Source organism: Paroedura picta, chromosome 1 (genome assembly GCF_049243985.1).
Source record: "Paroedura picta isolate Pp20150507F chromosome 1, Ppicta_v3.0, whole genome shotgun sequence".
NCBI classification, from domain to species: Eukaryota; Metazoa; Chordata; class Lepidosauria; order Squamata; family Gekkonidae; genus Paroedura; species Paroedura picta.
Window position 1 is genome coordinate 83,760,963 of NC_135369.1, and position 19,355 is coordinate 83,780,317.

The 19,355-nt window shown below is 41.3% G+C and overlaps 1 protein-coding gene across 1 annotated transcript in view; it reads right to left on the reverse strand.

Annotated features, from left to right (window-relative positions):
• Positions 1–4,433: 4,433 nt before the first annotated feature.
• The window catches only part of GPR137B (G protein-coupled receptor 137B), a 30,940-nt gene continuing 16,018 nt past the window's right edge, over positions 4,434–19,355 (reverse strand). Inside the window, exons 3-7 of the mRNA XM_077345496.1 lie at positions 16,556–16,778; positions 10,697–10,850; positions 8,496–8,620; positions 5,521–5,645; positions 4,434–5,002 (exon numbers count right to left, since the gene is read on the reverse strand). Of these exons, the coding sequence (XP_077201611.1) occupies positions 4,906–5,002; positions 5,521–5,645; positions 8,496–8,620; positions 10,697–10,850; positions 16,556–16,778 (724 nt within the window). The 3' untranslated portion in view covers positions 4,434–4,905. The remainder of the gene's footprint in view (positions 5,003–5,520; positions 5,646–8,495; positions 8,621–10,696; positions 10,851–16,555; positions 16,779–19,355) is intronic.

Consider the following 19,355-nt stretch of genomic DNA (forward strand, 5'->3'; position numbering starts at 1 on the left):
GACTAACTGTCTTAACATAATTCTTGCATCTGCAGGTACTTTACAGACTTGAACAGGGGAATATGCATCAAACATATGCAAAATGAGTATGTTGTGTACTGGGAGAACATGTCTATATGTGCTCTGGCAGCCAAGTGGGGACTTTCTGAAGGTGATGCACTCCCTTTCTGTGAGTAGGAAAGTGGCAATGAACCCCTTATGTCACCTGAAGTCCCTTGCCCTTTCTGATCTGTTTCACCTAAATCATCAGAAAGGAGGGAAGCTTCTAGCTACCTGGAAGAATTGTTGAAAGACTAGAAAAAAACTGCTAATTAGTTCCAGACCTCTTTGACACAATATACAGAGCCAAAATTGTATTTCTTTTGCACAGCTAGACAATTTTGATGGTTTCTGTTTCATAAGATAAGAGGAGTTTCTCCTTGTTTCCTGCTTGTTCTCCTAAGGCTATATGAGAATGTTACTTTCCATGGCCTACAGATGGAGTTGCATTTAGGGGATATAATATTTAGACTTCACCCAGGTACCACTGTTACCCCAAACTGGATCCAGTGAAGGGGAAATTATCTTTTAAAAGGGTTCCAGAAAAGAATAATACAGAAACCTGTATACCAGGGTAGACTTCGGAAGGAGTGCCACACAATAAAATTAGGAAGAAACAGTGAGTGAGAGTGATTGTCTACCTTCAAACTGCCTGCATTCCTCTAATCAATTGAAAATAAAATTAGTAATTTTATATACAAAATAAAATGTGAAGAACCTGAGCACCTGAAAACTAATTCCCCTAAGCTATTTTTTAGCTAGATAGCGATAGAGATACTCATACACACACCACTTATGAAAGGGAGGAAATGGGAAGTTTTAGAGAAGGGACTCTAAAACCTGAAATCCAGGGTTTGAGGTCTGGAGAAGCCCAAAGAGGTGAGCTTAAAACACGGTTGCAGGGGTGGTGATGTAATTGATATGTTTCCCTAACGTGAGATGGCATTTTTATGTTCAGAAATCCCATAGCTGGATATGGGAAACCATTTTTCCCACAACATGATGATCCGAGATAAAAAGTCTGGATCTCACTGACATGTTTAAAGTTCACTGCTGTCAAACTTTGGTGGGAGAAATACATTGATTAGGCAATAGTGAGCCAAATCTGCATGGGCACAAAGAGCCTAGGTGAGATAACATCAAGTTGAAGTGAGCCAAGTCTCCAAGTGAGTTAAGACAGCTCCTGAAACAGGATTGTGCATAAATTAATCATTTGAGTGCCCTTGATAAAAGGAAACTGGGTTAATAAAATAGTAACCTCCTTGGGCTGAATAGACACCTTTGGATATGTCAGGATATTCCAGGGTTGAAAAGTCTTGTTATTGAGATTGAAATGAAGTTGCATTGTTACGGAGATCTCTGAACTGGGGGAGATTATAGTTAATCAGTTTGATACCAGCAAACCCTACCACTTTCCTGGGCCTTCGTGATTGTGCACGGGTGCCTTTGTGAGACACCTTTAGTTCCAGATCCCCTAGCATATAGGCTGTAAAGGATAGGTGCTTATCAAAACTAAGTCCAAAAATAAGAGGGGGATCCCACTGATTAAGGTCTCATCTGGAGAAGAGGGTGGGATCCTTACAGCAATACTTCGAAAACCCCAAGTTTTCTAAAGTTGATTATCAGGACTATTATGCTCTTGGTTTACTTTTGTTTGTGTTACTAGAGGCATGCTGGATCAAAGGCGTGCTTGGTCAGATCAATGGCCCATCCACTCCAACCCTCACATGCCTCCGGCTGCTGCCGAGGCTCGGCTGCAAAACGGTGCAGGGCAGATGTATTGCACAGGTGAGCCTTGGTGGCAGCTGGAGAGGCTTGGCTTGCACCCTGGGAGCTGGGTGGCTGGTCAGTCTGTCCAGCCTCCTCCCCTGCCCCAGAGCTTTGGGGCAGTGAAGAGCAGGCAAAGCACATTGGGTGGGTGGGAGTACCTAATTTTGTTAGATAGGAATCACATTATAACACGATCAGCCATTTTTTAAAAGGGAGTCGGGAGGCATTGACAATTCAATGAGGCTGTGGGGGGGAGAAGACAATGGCAGCCACAGACAAGAGAAGCTCGAATGCCATCTTTTCCCATTTAGACCATGCTACAAAAAGTGAAAGCTGGATTTCTGAGGATTCCTTTGCTGCGGGGCAAGTGAGGAGACAATTCATGTCTGTGCCTGGTCTGCATCTGAAAAGACGATTTCCAGTGTGGAAATGAATAAAAAACTCGACCCTATACGAAGGACAAATCCAAGCCTATAGCTTGTATAGACCCTACAGGGCCTATAGCTCTTCTGGAAGCTCATTCTACCAAGCCGGGCAAAGGCCCTGGCTGAGGCTAGGCAGATTTTGCGTGGGCGGGGGAATCACTAACCTTGCAGAGCATAAGGCCCTGTGAAGGGGCATTTGGAGTTAAATGGCCCCCTAAGATACACTGGGCTCAGACCATGAATGGCCTTAAAGGTCAATACCAGAACCTTGAACTTAATTTGAAATTCAGCTTATAACCAATGCAGCTGCCTCATTGCAGGCTGGATATGGGGTCTCCACGGTGTTCTGGTGAGAACCCCAGCTGCTGCATTTCTGGGTCAAGAATAAGGGAAATCCCACATAGAACAAGTTACAGAAATGTAGTCTGGAGATGACTGACACATGGATCACTGAAGCCAGGTGTTTTGGAGTCAAGAAGGGTGCTAGTAGCAGAATTTTAGAGTGTATTTAGTGTTTTGTGTCATTTTGTTGATCTTAATATAATAAATTGCTTTGTTTTGAGTTTTGTTTTGGGACTGTACAGGTGCCTGCAATTTCTTTATATCAGCCATAATATTCAGCTTTGCTTGGTGCAAAATTTTAGTCTTTTGAGCCCAGGGTGAAATATACAGCTACCATTAACTTTTTTTACAGACAGGCTTGATAGCTTCTAATAATAGTTACCCTTAAGGAGTTCACTAACTGGGGCTGGAATCAATTTGACTGTACTTCTCAGCCAAACTATTCTCACCCCACTCATTTGCATTCTTTAATTACTCAGTTGAAGTTGCCTCTTTGATCTGAAGTCTGTTTGCTCTTAGATCACAAAATAGCCAATGAGTCATACTTGCAGCAGAGATTCTTATCAGCAAAGGAAGTAACAAAATGTTTCTTTCAGCCTAAAGAAGGCAGAAATGCAATTTGGTTTAAGGCTCTATAACCATAATATTGAACCACTAAGGCAGATGATAACTGGATTATTTTTAAAGGTATGAACCTCATGTCAAATCTTCAGAAGGTAAAAGGTAAAGGTACCCCTGTGCAAGCACCGAGTCATGTCTGACCCTTGGGGTGATGCCCTCTAGCGTTTTCTTGGCAGACTCAATACGGGGTGGTTTGCCAGTGCCTTCCCCAGTCATTACTATTTACCCCCCAGCAGCAAGCTGGGTACTCATTTTACTGACCTTGGAAGGATGGAAGGCTGAGTCAACCTTGAGCTGGCTGCTGGGATTGAACTCCCAGCCTCATGGGCAGAGGTTCAGACAGCATGTCTGCTGCTTTACCACTCTGCGCCACAAGAGGCTCAATCATCAGAAAGTGAGATGTTAATGTAACTGCAAGTATCTTGGAGCTTAGAATGATGCACAAGAATGCATTTTGTATAGGTATAAAAAATAGACCACAAGATGTATGAATCAGATAGAACAGTTACCAATTTCAGACTTCATATTATTGAGATGTAACCACGATTAGTTGCAGCTGGGAAGCCATCTTGTTTGCAGTATATTTGAGTCTAGTAGCACCATAACCAACAAGAATTCCAGGTTTTAAGTGTTTGAGAGTTAAAATTCCCTTCATCTAAATTGATTAATTTTATGTAATGTTGACCATTATAAACAAACAGCCATTTTGCTTGTATCAAATACTGCCCTCTGTGTATTTTCAGGATTGATACATGCTTAAAAAAAACACAACTGTCTCATGTTTGCAGCATGAACAAAGTTTGCAGCATGGAATTTTTTTTTCTCCCTTGCAGCCCCTGAAATTCTTCTTCCTGGATGCAGAAGACCCTCACATGCAGCAGGGCAAGTGATGATGGAAGAAGTCTGCAGTGGGAGTGCGGAATCAGCAAAAAGCACAACCAATGGAAATGCTATGTCACACATGTAAGTACCATGACCTTGGCAGTGCAGCACCTTTGGCTCTAACCAGATAGGAATTCTTGAACTGGTTTTTGCTCTTGCCTTACTAATGAAAAGAAATGGACACCATTATACTGGAGAAAATTCACTCATCACTTTGATGCGATTTATCTCATGCAGATTAAACAGAGCAAGGCAGTTTTTCAAAATCACCTCTTTTTTGCTGAGAAAGCCTGTAATTTTAACTGTATAGGTTTGTACATCGATATTGGCTGAAAAACACAATTTCCACGACAATTAAGCTGTAGAGAATAGTTTATAAAGTGAACCTGGTATTTTAAACACAACCATTTCTATACATGTTTAAAAAATTACAACATAAGAAAAGTATTCTATAAACTTCCAGCAGTATTTTTTTTCAATAAAATAATTACAATATAAAACACACATTTATTCTGAGGCCCCAGTCTTTCTATGACTTTTTTCTGTCCTCATTCTTCATTATAATAAGAGATTCTCTGACTTCAGTAAGAATTCCTCTTCATTATACAAAGTACACATGCAAAATTCTTCCAGGAACATACCCTTAACATGGTACCTTGGAATATAAATATATATAGTGTGGCTTTGTCAATGGCTTTTCCTTCTTTTTGTGTTTTGCTGAGCCATTTTGCCACTTTGAACTTTTCTTGTTGACAGAACGGTATCCAGTAACTTTTAAATTAAAAAAGATTGTCATTGGGGAGGGGGGGTGCTTTGTTGATCTTGATCATTCAATCTCAGATATTGAATCATTCTGCAGGGATCCAACATGAGTCATAAAACTGTTATTTTGATGTCCCCAGTCATAGTAATCGGGGGAGAAACTGAAAAATAAAACACAGAATTAATCATGCATTTGCTCCTGGTCAATGTGGACCTCTGCATTCTAGCTGCATCTGCCTACGAATCTTCAACAGTGGCCTCTGATGGTAAAACAGTAAAACACTTCGGCCTAAATTTATTACTTAGTAATCATCCAGGGAATTAAAACTTCAACACTAACCATCCATAATTTACTAGAAGTAAATTATTACTAGAAGTAAATTATTATAACTTCTAAAAATTAAACAAAATATTTTCTTGAGCAACAGGAAAAATACTTTCAGTACTATGTTTATGGGTTTCAGCATCTCTGGGCCATATCCTCACTACAGTACCAATCGGCGGAACAGGCTGGAAAAAAAGTAGCCTTGACAGATTCTGGTGCTGTCATTTTCAGGTGTTTGTCCCTTCAGTTTCTTATTGTAACTTCCCAAAGGCCTTTGCAGAAACAAAATTCTGGAACACCAAATACAATTTCATCTACCTTTTATGCATTGTCCGTTTTTTATATTTGACTCACCTGCCATGTACGTTGTGTGGTGATATGCTCCAGGCCAAATCATCATCACTGTCATATCTGCGAGGATTATCAAAAAAATAAGATCTTGGATTGAATGCATGACTCGGTACTATTCCAGGGTTGGTCTAGGAGAGAAAGAATTGTTTCAGTATTGGATCAATCTGTTTCCTAATGGTTTGGAATTTGTATTAATTTTTAGATTTAAAATATAAATATGTAATAATATTACACAAAAATAAGTTTATAAAGAAAAGCAGGTAACTATATCATGCATTAAATAACAGCCACATGAGTGAAAAAAGTCAGGAAAAAAATAAAAGCAACATTAACAGATCAACGAAAGCAATGAGTTGGAGACCACAAAAAATGGAAGGAACCACAAGTTCTGCCTATTTATTTATTATTAAATTTAAAGACTGCCCCTCTTTGTGAACAGGCTTCGGGCAGTCTGCAACTTCTTAAAATTCAATTAAAAATAAAATTTTAAAAATAGAATGCCAGATATGCAATAATGCTCTGTTTTCCTGCTACTTTTTCATCTACTATTCTCTTGGGCTGTTACTCCCTCTCGTGGCTAATTATCAAAGCACCTAATGTTGCTGATACATGTTTTTGTCTTTTAGTTTTTAAAAGCAAGTAATATGAGAAGGATTTCCCCAAAATTATAGCATTAGATTTGACTCCATATATAAAAGCTAACATTCAAGGACTTTAAAACAAAAATCAAAAGATAAAAGGTAAATTGGGAACCGACACATCACTGTTTTTCAATACAATATTCCTGGTAATAACACTTAGATCTGATACTTTGAACCTTGCTGACTTATGATTACTGTACAGCTGTTTGATGATAACCAGGTGTAGTTCTAGAATTTGGAGCCCCTGGGCAGAGTGCCAGAGCATAGGTGGGTCTGGGGGTTGGCAGGAAGGCAAGTCAGGTGAGGAGTAAGTCAGTCAGCGATGCTTCTTCCCTCATATTGCAACAAATTATGGAGGACAGAATGGGGAGGAGCAGCGCAGCAGAGTGTGGTTTTTGCTGCTGTTACAGTCTGCTTACCCATCTAACCCAGCTTAGCTGTTAACAACACTAAAGCTTCATGAGGCTTCAGGATGAGGAGGGGAAGCAGGCAGGCATGTTGGTTTGTTCTTTTTATTTCACCCTTCCTCACCTCATGTGCTAACTCTCCCAGTTCTGCCCCAGCTCCATGAAGGCAGGAGGGAAGAACAGCAGGAACAAGGCTTTCCAGTCTCCAGGTGGCGCTAGGAGATATTCTGGAATTATAACTGATTTCCAAATGACAGAGATCAGGTCCTCAGGAGAAAATGGCTGCTTTGGAAGATCAATCCTATGGCATTACACCCTGCAGAATTCCCTCCCTTTCCCTAACTCCTGCCAGCCTCAGGCTGTACCTCCACATTTCCAATCAGAAGCTGGTACCTGCCTGTCTCTGTTTATGGTGGTTCTGCCCTGGCCACCCATGATGCATCCTGTCCCACATGCATGCCCCTCCTGCAACAACACTGCGCAATGCATGTGTGACTAGGGTTGCAGGTGGAAGGTGAGGTTGCATTTAAATGAGAACAGGGATGGGAAGCATGGTATTTGAACCCATTTGGAAGCCCTGGACATCCTTCCCAATCTTGCTGCATTTAAAATGCCTGGTTGTAATGCTGTGATCTCGTGAAATCTCAATCAGCATTTTTAGTTTGAATTACAATGTTTGTGAAAGCACAGGCTTTCTCTGGTTTGAGTTTTAAAACATTATTTTTGAACTTTTCAGATTGTTTTGCAAACCTAGGAATTTCTCTGGATTTGCAGAAACCCCTCTATTTCCCTGAAGGAACAAGGTTATAGCTTAAGTGTTATTAAATCCTGGATTTAGTTGGAGACTACCCCCACCCCTCCAGCACTCACATTTTATCATTTTTTTACAGATGCACTAGCAACAAGCATTCCTCAAAAAGCATGGTCTTGACATGGTTTTTCACACTCTGATCATGTCCAGGTTAACTTACTGTAGTGCACTTTACTGTCCTCTAAAAACTGTCTAGAAATTTGGTAAAAATATGGTGACTAGGGATGATTCTGCACTTTATTTATTCTGTTGTGGATCCTGCTGAATTCAGATCAATTTGAACTCGGGTCTTCCTCTATCACCCCCATTGAAACAGAACAGTGTTCTGCACGTGATTAGGAATGCTCAGAAGGGGGGGACCAAGTGCAGCAAGAGCCTCTTTCTTTTCTTGAAGGGGTGTGTGGGGGGGATTGGAGACAGCAGAGGAGGGAGAATAAATCCAAGAGGAAAATCTCTACAGAGAGAAGTTAGGGCTTCTGGAGCTTCTGCTGAGAGAAGTTAGGCCTTCCCCTTTCAGGGAAGCCTTGCAACCTGGGAACGAGGTGCCCTGGCCAATCAGGGCTTTTCTACACCGTTGATGGTTCAAGGCAGCAAGTTAGTTCAGGAAAAGCAAAGAGCTGCACCTCTACTCATGCCGATTTTTCAAATATTGAGGGTTATATCCATTCCTGGATATCGCTGGGGAAAGGCAGGGTCACTACAGATCAATCATGCTTGTTGCAGATGAAATATTTAAATCGTCCAAAATCACAATGAAAATCACATTCAGTGTAGACAGCAGGGACTGAATCGACCTGGGATTGGAATAAAAGCTCCATGCAGATTCAGCTTAGGTTATTGTTGAGGGCTGTATCACCCCTGTGCAAAAAGATATCTACTGGTTGCCCATATTAGTTGTCCTAAACAGCTTGGAGTAACTGAAGAACCAAATCTTCTCATACTGTTCAGTCCACCAGTGAAGATTCTGTTTTCAAGCCCGGCTCTCTGTCTTATTTATACTAGTTTAGGTAACAATGTTTTTGCATGGTTTGTTGCTGATAATTACTATGGCTTTTTTTTTTATATACTTGTAAGAAAGTTCAAACTGATGTCTAGACACAGTAGCAAATAAAATCTTACTAGGTCTTTTGTAGAATTTTGAACGCGGAAGAAGAACACAAGCAAGGAAGTGGGCAGGAGCTCCCACACAAAAAGTATTATTCCAAATACTACATATCCAGCATCACCCAGTTGGCATTTCAGATCTGCCTGTTGAAAAAGTGAAGATTAATATGTTAAAAGTAAACAATGAAATACCTGGAAGCAATAGCACCATCTCCAACTACCTATCACACTGCCTACATGCAGATATGTGACCCCTGCTAAATCAGTGAGCAGAATCAATTGTGAAAAACAGATTTCTGCAGTTATCAGAGCTTCCCTGGGTGCGTCTACAAACTTCTCAATTTCAACTAATGAGCAGCAACTGACAAAGCAGATTCCACAGGGATTTTTTTTGTCCCCTGTATCCTGTCAGTTAGAATGTTCTTTCACACTTGGATGATACTGAATCACACGGCAATTCTAAACACAGTTACACCCTTCTAACCTTATCGATTTCAGTGAATTTAGAAGAGTGTAGCTCTGTTTAGGATTGCATAATCTGTCTTGTATCCTGCCATCCACAGGGACAGACTGCAAATTTGGCCTCAGTCTGAATTACATTAGTAGTTACATTGTCAAGAGATTAACTTGCCTGGTAGACTTTTGTGGAAACACTCATTAAACCTTAAGCCTAGCAGAAATTACAGAAGTTTTTCTCTCTGAGAATCAAGATCAAGCTGACTATAATTTCAAACAGTGAGATAAGGAGACAGGAGGCTCAAACAGGTGTCAATCCGACCATTAGGCCCGGCATTTTCAAGGCCAAAATATCAGGGAGTTTGGCCTAGGCATTCTATCTAGTTAGTACAAAGACCCATGGGTAGAGAAATGTGCAAATCACCTGATTGCTGAAGGTCACCAGCATAGCTGGTGATTGATCAAGCTACATCATTTGAGTGGTCAACTAGAATTATGCCAATATGGGTTGCTGGGCATATAAGAAGAATCTTTTAATCCAGTCTTAAACCTACCTTGCAAGATTTACTTCTTGAGTTTAGACCCAGGAGGGCTAGAGACTTAATCCCTTGGTCTCTGGCTGGTGGGTAAGTTAAGGGGACTGATGGTAGCCTTACCCTAGAGTTGTGAGGGTTAACACCTCCAGTATTTTGAGGATTTGTCTTTGATCAACAGTTACCCTTAAGGAGGCTTTTATATGACAGATAAGAGTAAAAAAAATGGAGTTTGAATTTTTGCAGGAGGAAGTGACCTACAGGAGGGGGGGATGGAGAAGCTGATATTTGACCTGTTTGTGACATCAAATATGACATCACAGGACATAATATCACTTTGCTATTAAGCTGACTCCCCTCCCAAAAGAGAACCCTAAAATTTTCAGAAATTTTCCAAGCCAGAGTTGGCTATCCTAGATGGTTGTCATTACTACAGTGGTTTTAGTTAAATCCATAACATCAAAAATTATACTAAGTCTAAAGCCTTGATGGCAACATTATTTCAAGCAAACACCAAATCCCAGCCTTGTCTTGGATATTCATGTGCCTTTGTTCTTCTCAAGATGCTGTGCCTAAACAAAGCAGATGCTCATTTCTATTTCCCTTAGCATAAGAATGATTTCTCTCTAAGTCAACGTGCTTTTTCATTCCCTTTGTTGTAATGCACAATGAATTGCAGTTATACATATAAATTGCATGTAAGTGCCAGTTTTGGACTTGCCTAAAATCATAGAATCATAAAGCTGGAAGAAACCTCCAAGGTCATCTAATCCACCTGCACAAAGCAGGAAACTCACAACTACCTGCCCACCCACTGTGACCCCAATTCCATGGCCAGATGATGCCTTCCCCCTTAAACAAACAAAAAACACTCCCAGGCCAGTTTGGCCTGAGGGAAATTCCCCTCCTGATCAAAAAATGGTGACTGGCATTTCCCTGGGCATACAAGAAAGGGCCACAAAAGACAAACACTGACACACAATCCCTTCTGCCCACCCACTCATAATCTGCCTATTTTAGAAGAGTGCATAACTTTTACATCTAATATCAGTGTTGTGAAATATACATCTGCTACCATTTTTACTTCGCACAATGGTTATACAAAAGCCTGAATAGGGCTCTTAATAAGTTATGAAGTATTTTGTGTTGTTATCTTTATGCAACCACATATCTGTGTAAGATACTTTATTGTAATGAATACTTTATCATCAAGGAGAGGTGCCATACTTGCCTGATCAGATACGTTGTACCAGTCATAATCAAAAGAATTCATTGCTTTGGTCTGAGAAAAGGACAGTACAAACAGATTGTAACAGGCCCTTGAAGTGTAAAGCAGTATGACAGTTGCTCCTATGGTTGTTAGTTGACAGACAGATGAACCCTGGAGGAGAGAGTTGAAACAGATTTTAGTGAATTTGGACTTATATTGATGCAGTTCTAGAAAAAAACAGCATATCCTGAGTTCCATCAGGTTCTTTTGGACCCTTCCAGGTCCTCCTAGAAATCTGGGGCCTTTTTAATACTGTACTCTTGCAATGAGAAGACAAGGAGCACCCTTTGTTGTACATGCATGTGGAGAAGGACTGGGTTATACACCCTTCCATGTGTATGGAGAACAGTTCAGAACATGCAATGCATTTTAGGCTGAGTTTTGGTGGCTATGGTTGTCCACTCCAGGTTGAGAAATTCCTGGTGATCTGGGGACACAGCTTGGGAACAGCAGAGTTTGGGGAAGGGAGGGTACTCAGTGGGGATGTGGTGCCATGGCTTACCCTCAGAAGCTTCTATTTCCCCCACATAAACTGATCTCTATCATTTGAAGATCAACTGTAATTCCTGAAGAACTCCAGCCCCATTGGATGTTGGGAACTTCAGGGGTGACTCTACTGGTACAAGACTAGTCTATGAGCATCCTCACACTCTTAACCTGCTCTGCAAATACCAACTCCACTGCATTCACCCCAAGTGGATCCAGTCCCTCCAATGTATCAGGTCTGCCTTCCTAACCCAAATTACCTCTGCTTTGTCTGGATTATGCTTCAGCTTTTCTTGCCTTAGCCATCTAGGCACAGCCTCAAAGCACTGGTTCACAGCCAATGTATCTCAAGGCTTAGATAATGAAGCATACAACTAGATACCTTCTGCAAATTGAATGCATCCAGTCCAAGCTCTGGACAATCTTAATCACTTTAATGTATAGTCTAGGCCAGGGGTGGCGAAACTGTGGCTCCCCAGTAGTCCATGGACATCTGGAGAGCCAATGTTTGGACACCCCTGGTCTAGGACATGAAAACCTATGCCACAGCTCTCTTTATAGACTCTGGTATATCTGACTAGCACTGCTACCTTTTGGAATCTATTTCATAATCAACAAATTTTTAAAAATACAAACAGAAGCTCTATGGTAGTCTCAATTTTTCTCTACCTGTGGGTGGCAGAAGAAGATAACCTTTTCCACATCAGAATAAAACAGAAGCTTAGTGGTGCAGTAGAGACTAACAAAATTTATTCCAGCATAATCTTTCATGAGTCAAACCTCACTTCCTAAAATGGATAGGAGCACAACCATTATGAAGAATTGAGCTATGACTCACAACAATGTATGCTGGAATAAATTTGTTCATCTTTAAGGTGCCAGTAGATCACTGTTTTATTCTGCTGCGCCTGACTAACATAGCCATAGAATTAAATCCAATGTATTTTAAAGGCTTGATCCTTTTTATTTCCAGAATAAACTTGTAATAATGAAGTAGGAGAGGTGAGCCTGTAGCTTAGAACCTATCTTTCACTTTCTCGAAAGCTGAGCCTGAAAGACAGATTTTGTATGGGTCCCACAAAGTGAAACTTCAGCCAGGTGAAATGCGTTTTACATTAATAATGTCTGATTGTGGTAGTTTTAACTAGGGGACCTGTTGATTTTTTAAAAACTGGTGATATTATAAAACAATATTACTTATTATAGGCCAGTTTGTTGTTTTTCTGAATTCACTAAGGTTGTATCTTTTGAAATCATACACTATGACCCTGGATGTTAGTAGTGTAATTTCCTGGATTTAAGCAAACTACCAACTATAGAAAAACAACTTTTAATACAGTACTATAAGTAATGTTTTGCTGAACTTACAGACTCGGCTATTTTAAGAGGAAATGAAACTACCAATAGAACAAAAAGGCTGTGAAAGTTGTGGTGGAACAGTGACACAGACAAACTGTTAAAAGAGGAAATCATTACTATATATTTCTCCATTGCCTTTGGTGTTGGTGAGCAGGAAGTAGAAGACTGATAGAACCTTTCTATAATCTCATCCTCAAGACCGTGTCCTAATGGGGAAATAATAGTTTTACCCCAAATGATAGCACTAGAATGTGGCCTTTTACATTGTCTTCTCTAGCAAAGTAATCTGAGTTTTATCCAATACAGTATTACCAATATATCAAAGGCATAGTTTCCCCTCATTAAAACATTTAGAATGCTTAAAATTTTCTTTGAAATCCCTAACCTTCTGTCATAATCTGTATTGTAGTCTCAGATTTTTCTTAGATGAGGGAAATTACAAGTGTGATTGTATAACGTTTTGATACCCTGTGTGGTATGGCAGTAGTTTATTAGTTGAATGTTCCTGTGCTCTCACTGAGGACAGAACTACTCCTGTAAGAAGATGGTCTTTTGGCCTGCTATGCTTTTATAATGAGCTCTTTTTACATTATGGTTTCATCCGGAGGTTCTTTTTTGGTCCTTGGGACAGTATAACCATTCCTTCTGTCCTTATCTTACTAGGACATTTGGAAGGTGAATATGGCTTAAGGTCCACAACAACAGTATTCTGCACACATAGGGTTGCCAGGTACCCTGTGGCCACCAATAGGGAATGGAAGGGCAAGACTGGAAAACTCTTGGAGTTTAAGAAGTGGAGCCGAGGGTTGCTATGTCCCCTGGAACAGTCGGCTGAGGATGGGTGGTGGTGGTGGTACACTTATCAGCAACAGGTAAGAATGCCAGAAATTAATGCCAATTGCTTACATGACCTGGAAGTAACAATGGTATGTGGGGAGCCAATGCTCTGGTTTTGGGACATAACTATACTAGAATTGGCTTCTACCATAGAGTTTTGTTCCCAAACCAGAGTATCACCATCCAAAAATCCCCAACATGCCTATGTTACTTCTGGGTCATGTAGACATGTTGTGTTAATTCTGATATTCCTCCCTTTGGAGGGAGATTCTGACCAGTGGTGGAGAGATAGGAGACCCCTGTCCCCACCTGGGGGTCTGGCATCCCTAATGGAGCCTGAGGAGGATAGGGACCTCAGTGCCATAGCATTCACCCTCCAAAACATAAATTTTCTGCAGGGGAATTGATCTCAGTAGTCTGGAGGTAAACTGTAATTCCAGGGGATACCCAGGTCCCTCCTGGAGGCTGCCATCCCTCAAAAATGCATATCAGATAAATGCAAGAAAGTCTGGTGGATGGGAGTGATAAAACTGAGTGCTTCAAGCACAGGACACAGTTATTCTTCAGCAGAGACTAGCTAAAGTAGTCATGACATTCAATCCCAGATATTTCAGGTTCATCTGTAGCAGTGAAGGGAAAGATCCTGGAGCTTTACTCGGCTAGAATGAATGACACTGGCTACATTAGGGTTGCCAGCTCTGGATTGGAAGATTTTGTGTGTGAAGACAAGGAAAGGTGAAGCTTAGGGAGGGGAGGGTCCTCAATGGGACATAGTGCCATAGAGTCAACTCTCCAAAGCATCCATTTTCTCCAGTGGAACTGATATGATAATCTGGAGATCAACTGTAATACCTGGAAGCTGCTAACTCTAGGCTGGATTTATAACAAATCAGATTCAATATAAATCTGCTGTATCTGCTTAGTTAAGAGCAGCAGTTTCTAGTCTGGAAAGCCAGATTTGATTCCCCACTCCTCTGCATGCAGCCAGCTAGGTGACCTTGGGCTAATTACAGTTCTGTTAGAGCTATTCTTATAAAGCAGTTCTGTCAGAGCTCTCTTGGTCCCTCTTGGTCCCTCCACTTTGTAAGGAAAAATAGGCTATAAAAATCAATTCTTCTTTTAAAATGTAATCATAGTACAATATTTTTTCTGAAAGGAATGATATAGTTTTGTCAGAAGTTTTGGACTGATGCAAAAGCAGTAACCTGAAATTTTATATGCATATTCCAGCCAGAAGATGAGTTTGCCCTGCCGTATAACATACACTAGATATTATAAAACAATTATAATAAATCACTTATTGGAAAGTATAGCCATTGATTATCCAATTTTCAGTACCTCTGTTAAGCAGATGGTAACTTTTTAACTCTTCAGAAATGAAATCTCTCTGGTGAGTCTGTTATTATCTTGGAAGGAATGCCTGCTTTTGTAAACATCACAGATAAAGTGAGTGTGCCTTGAGGAAGGCTGACTCCATGAGGTTTCACAGACAAATCGCCCTCTACACTTACCGTACATACTCAAGTATAAGCTGACCCAAATTTTAGCTGAGGCACCTAATTTTACCACAATATCAGCAATAACAGGTAAATGGGGACCCTCACTTGTGTATAAGCCTAGGGAGGCCTTTTCAGCATAAAAATGTGCTGAAAAAGTAGGCTTATACTCGAGTATACACAGTAAGTCTCTTTCACAAGAGTGTCTTCTCTACTCTTGATATGTTTTCTTGCCTGTGCGGTTACTTCATTCTGCTCATTGACCTACCAAGTTCTACATAGCATATACTCTGCCAGTCAAGAGTACACAATCCTGGTATAAGGCAGTTTTCTATGTTAGTGAATCTAGCAACTTTCAATGCAAAATGCAAAACAGATGAAATGATTGGGTAAAATCATGTTTAAAAACTCAGTTGCTGTAACAAAGCAAAGCAGTCTGAAAACAAAGCATCATCACAATGCAATACGTTTGCCTGGCAGAACAAGCACTTCTATATCGTGCCCTTAAAAGCTCTCAGAGTGATCATTCTCTGACAACCAGGTAATGCGTATCCATCAGATAATTCAACTTAAACACTGAGGCAGGTGAGAGGCTGGCTTCTGAATAAAAATGGACAAGTGGGAGCTGCAAGAAACTGTGAGACATAGAGCTTTTTCAGTACGAGAACAAAGAAATAATTTTTTCACTCTCTGTACAACTTGTTGCATTGAATTGAGGAAGATTGAAAGGATGATTGGGCCTAGAGAGAACTCCTCTGAGTCTAATCCCTGTGCTTGATGTTTGGCTGCCAACCCTCTATCAAATAATAGGGAGAATGTTTTGGTCAGAAAATAATGATCAAAGAGGCACTTTTTCTGAGCTCAGTTCTCCCCCCTCCCATCATTTCAGCAGTGAAGCGAAGCAGCCTCCTTCCTTCTCCAAAGTAATTGAGTGGTGAGGGAATTAGAGTCACCAAGGGAGAAAGAGTCAAAGGGCATGTTTCCCAGCCCCCTTAATTCTCCTCCCAGATGGCTTTGATGATAAAGAGCAAGACTTCCTCCCTTCCCAGGGAAGGGAAGGGAAGGGAGTCAGCTCCTCTGCATTTCTTCATCAGCTTGAGCTGGTTGTCTGAGAAAAAGTGAGCCACACTGTCCCCCTCTCAGTCAAGACAGCTGATAGATGCAGTGGTCAATCTTCTGCTGTCCAAAGGACCACCTCATGGCTTGGAGAACAGTGTGCATGCACAGCTCTCACCTGAAGCAGTTTTCTGTGTTTGTTATTTTTCTGCAAAGGTAGGTGATGTCTGCCATTGCTGGAGGCCTTGCTCTTATTTAGTCTTTCCGCACCCTTTTTGGCACCCTCACCCTCGACTCAGTACACTGCTATTTTAGAGAGAAGGAAATGTTCCTTGCTTTTCACGTTTTACCGTTTCTCTTCATGCATGTAAAGGTGAAAAGACATTTGCCCTGTTAAAGACACCAAAACTATAAACGGACATTGTCTTAATGGAATAAATCCAGAGCTGAAATTGCTTATTTAACCTTAGCTTGTTAGCTTGTTTATGGAAAGCTGAAAACAAACTTAGCTGATATCACTTGATTACCGCCACTGGGATAATAATCTGCTCAAGTTTTTTCAATGTCTGAAATATACTTTACCTTGGATTCCAAGTAAATGTTCGCTAATGACATCTTGGAAATTTTGTAGAGGCAGATAGAAAGTGAAATGGCACACAGCACAAACAGCGTGTCGTTTATGGCAACCCTGACCAAGACAATGCTTTTCCTTTCTGCATTCTCCATTCTCACAAGCACTGCACATGTTAAATTCACCAGCAGGAAAAGTAAGCTGACAAAGAAAGATGCCAAGTAGAGAGGTAACCTGAATGGGAGAAAAATGAATTTTAAAATTATTATACATAGAATCATAGAATAATAGAGTTGGAAGGGCCTCCTGGGTCATCTAGTCCAACCTCCTGCACTATGCAGGACACTCACAACCCTACCTACTACCCCCTTGAATCTTCAAAGAATCAGCCTCTTGTCAGATGGCTATCCAGCCTCTGTTTAAAAATTTCCAAAGATGGAGAACCTACCACCTCCCGAGGAAGCCTGTTCCACTGAGAAACGGCTCTGTTCCGGATGTTTAGACAGAATTTCTTTTGAATTAATTTCATCCCATTGGATCTGGTCTGTCCCACCGGGGCAAGAGAGAACAACTCTGCTCCATCCTCTACATGACACCTTTTAAATACTTGAAGATGGTTATCAAATCCCCTCTTAGTCGTCTCCTCTCCAGGCTAAACATACCAAGCTCCCCCAACCTTTCTTCATATGTCTTGGTCTCCAAACCTCTCAACATCTTTGTTGCCCTCCTCTGGACACGCTCCAGTTTGTCTACATCCATCTTCAACTGGGGTGCCCAAAACTGAACACAGTACCCTATGTGAGGGCAAACCAGAGCAGAATAAAGTGGTAACATCACCTCCTATGATCTGGACACGATACTCCGTTGGATACAGCCCAAAATCCCATTTGCCTTTTTAGCCACTGAGTCACACTGCTGAATCATGTTCAGTTTATGGTCTACTAAGACTCTAAATCATTTCTGCACATGCTACTGCCAAGACAAGTCTCCTCCATCTTATATTGGTGTATTTGGTTTTTCCTACCTAAATGCAGAACTTTACATTTGTCCCTATTGAACTTCATTTTATTCAGTTTAGCCCACTTCTCAAGCCTATCAAGATCATCTTCTGATTCTGTCTTCTGTTGTGTTTGCTACCCCTCCCTGTTTAGTATCATCTGCAAATTTAATAAGTATCCCCTCTAACCCCTCATCCAAATCATTTATAATTATGTTGAACAACACAGAGTTAATAAGATGCTTAGTATCCAGAACAATATCTGACAAAATTAGTAACCATTACTTCAGTGAACCTTAGTATCTGTTTCTTGTAAAGGATTCCTCACATCCCTGTTCCCAAAGGCTACAACAAAGTCCACAGAGAGCATTATGGTGGTGGGCGAGAAACTATCAGAGCATGGCATTAATAGGTCCCAACAGATGTCAACCTTATATCTACAGTATTTTAATGCCAACATGGCAAATCTAGCTGACATGATGGTCTGCCTGATATCACCCTGAGGATCAGGGAGAAAGCTTGTGAAAAGCTGCTCCAAAGTTATGTAAATAATTTTATACAGTGGGGCCGTTTTAGCTTCTCAAAACAGGATGGGGGGCAAGAGCCCCTTCTACCTACATACCACAGTTCTGAGTGGGAAAGAGCTCCCTCTGGTCTTTAAAGTGACATTCCCTGCTATGAGAAACCCCGACAAAACTTGCTCAGAAACTTAAAAACTACTTTGGACCTAACTTTGTGGTGCTTGTGTGGGGTTGAGATTATGGCCTTTAGACTGAAATGCCATTTATTTATCCAGTTTTCTCACAAAAACTGCTTAAAGATACAGATTCAAATTTTCATATTATTTGTTATGAAAGGGGGGGGCTTTATATTGTTAAAACACAATGTTGTTCTCCTTGTGATCAGTCAGATGCTATCTTCAGAAATGAAACAAAACATGGAATCCCTATATTAGGTGGCCCCAGGCAATGTTAGGCCTGGAAGGGCTACAATACAAGAGGTACAAAGGGGAGGGACCTGATCTTACTACCCTAGCCTCAACCAAATGCCTGGCAGAAGAGCTTCATCTTGCAGGCCCTGTGGAACCCAGAGAGCTTCGTCAGGCCCCTCAGCTCTTCCAGGAGCTCATTCCACCAGGTTGGGCCAGGATCAGGCATACTTCCGCGGGGCCCCAGGACAACCAGCAAATTCATACCCACAGAGCAAAACGCCCTGCAGGGAGCATTAGGAGATAAGCAGTCCCTCAGATAGGCAGGACCCAGATGTATAGCTTTGAAGGTTAAAACCGAAACCTTGAACATGATACGGAAGCTAACCATCAACCAATGCAGTTGCCGCAGCATAGGCTGGACATGGGCCCTCCAAGATGACTTAGTAAGGACCCTTGCAGCTGCGTTTTGTACCAGTTTCAATTTCCGGGTCAGGGACAAGGGAAGGCCTTCATAGAGCGAGTTACAGAAATCTAATCTGGAAGTGACCATTGCCTGGATCACTGTAGCCAGGTGTTCCGAGCACAGGTAGGGCACTAGTAGCCTAGCTTGGCGTAGATGAGAAAATCCCATCTGGGCTACCTTAATGATCTGAGCCACAAATTCCTGGACACAAATTCCTGGTACAGATGTAAGTTGCACCCCATCCAGGCAGACGTGTTTTCTGATCCTGTCCCCTTCTGCCCAGCCACAGGACCTCTGTCTTGGAGGGGTTGAGTTTCAGATGACTCTGCTTGAGCCAACCAGCTGAAAAACTGGCAAATGCTGGGGGGGGGGGGGAGTCCGGCTGGCCATCCATCCACCAGAGCTGAGTGTCATCCGTAT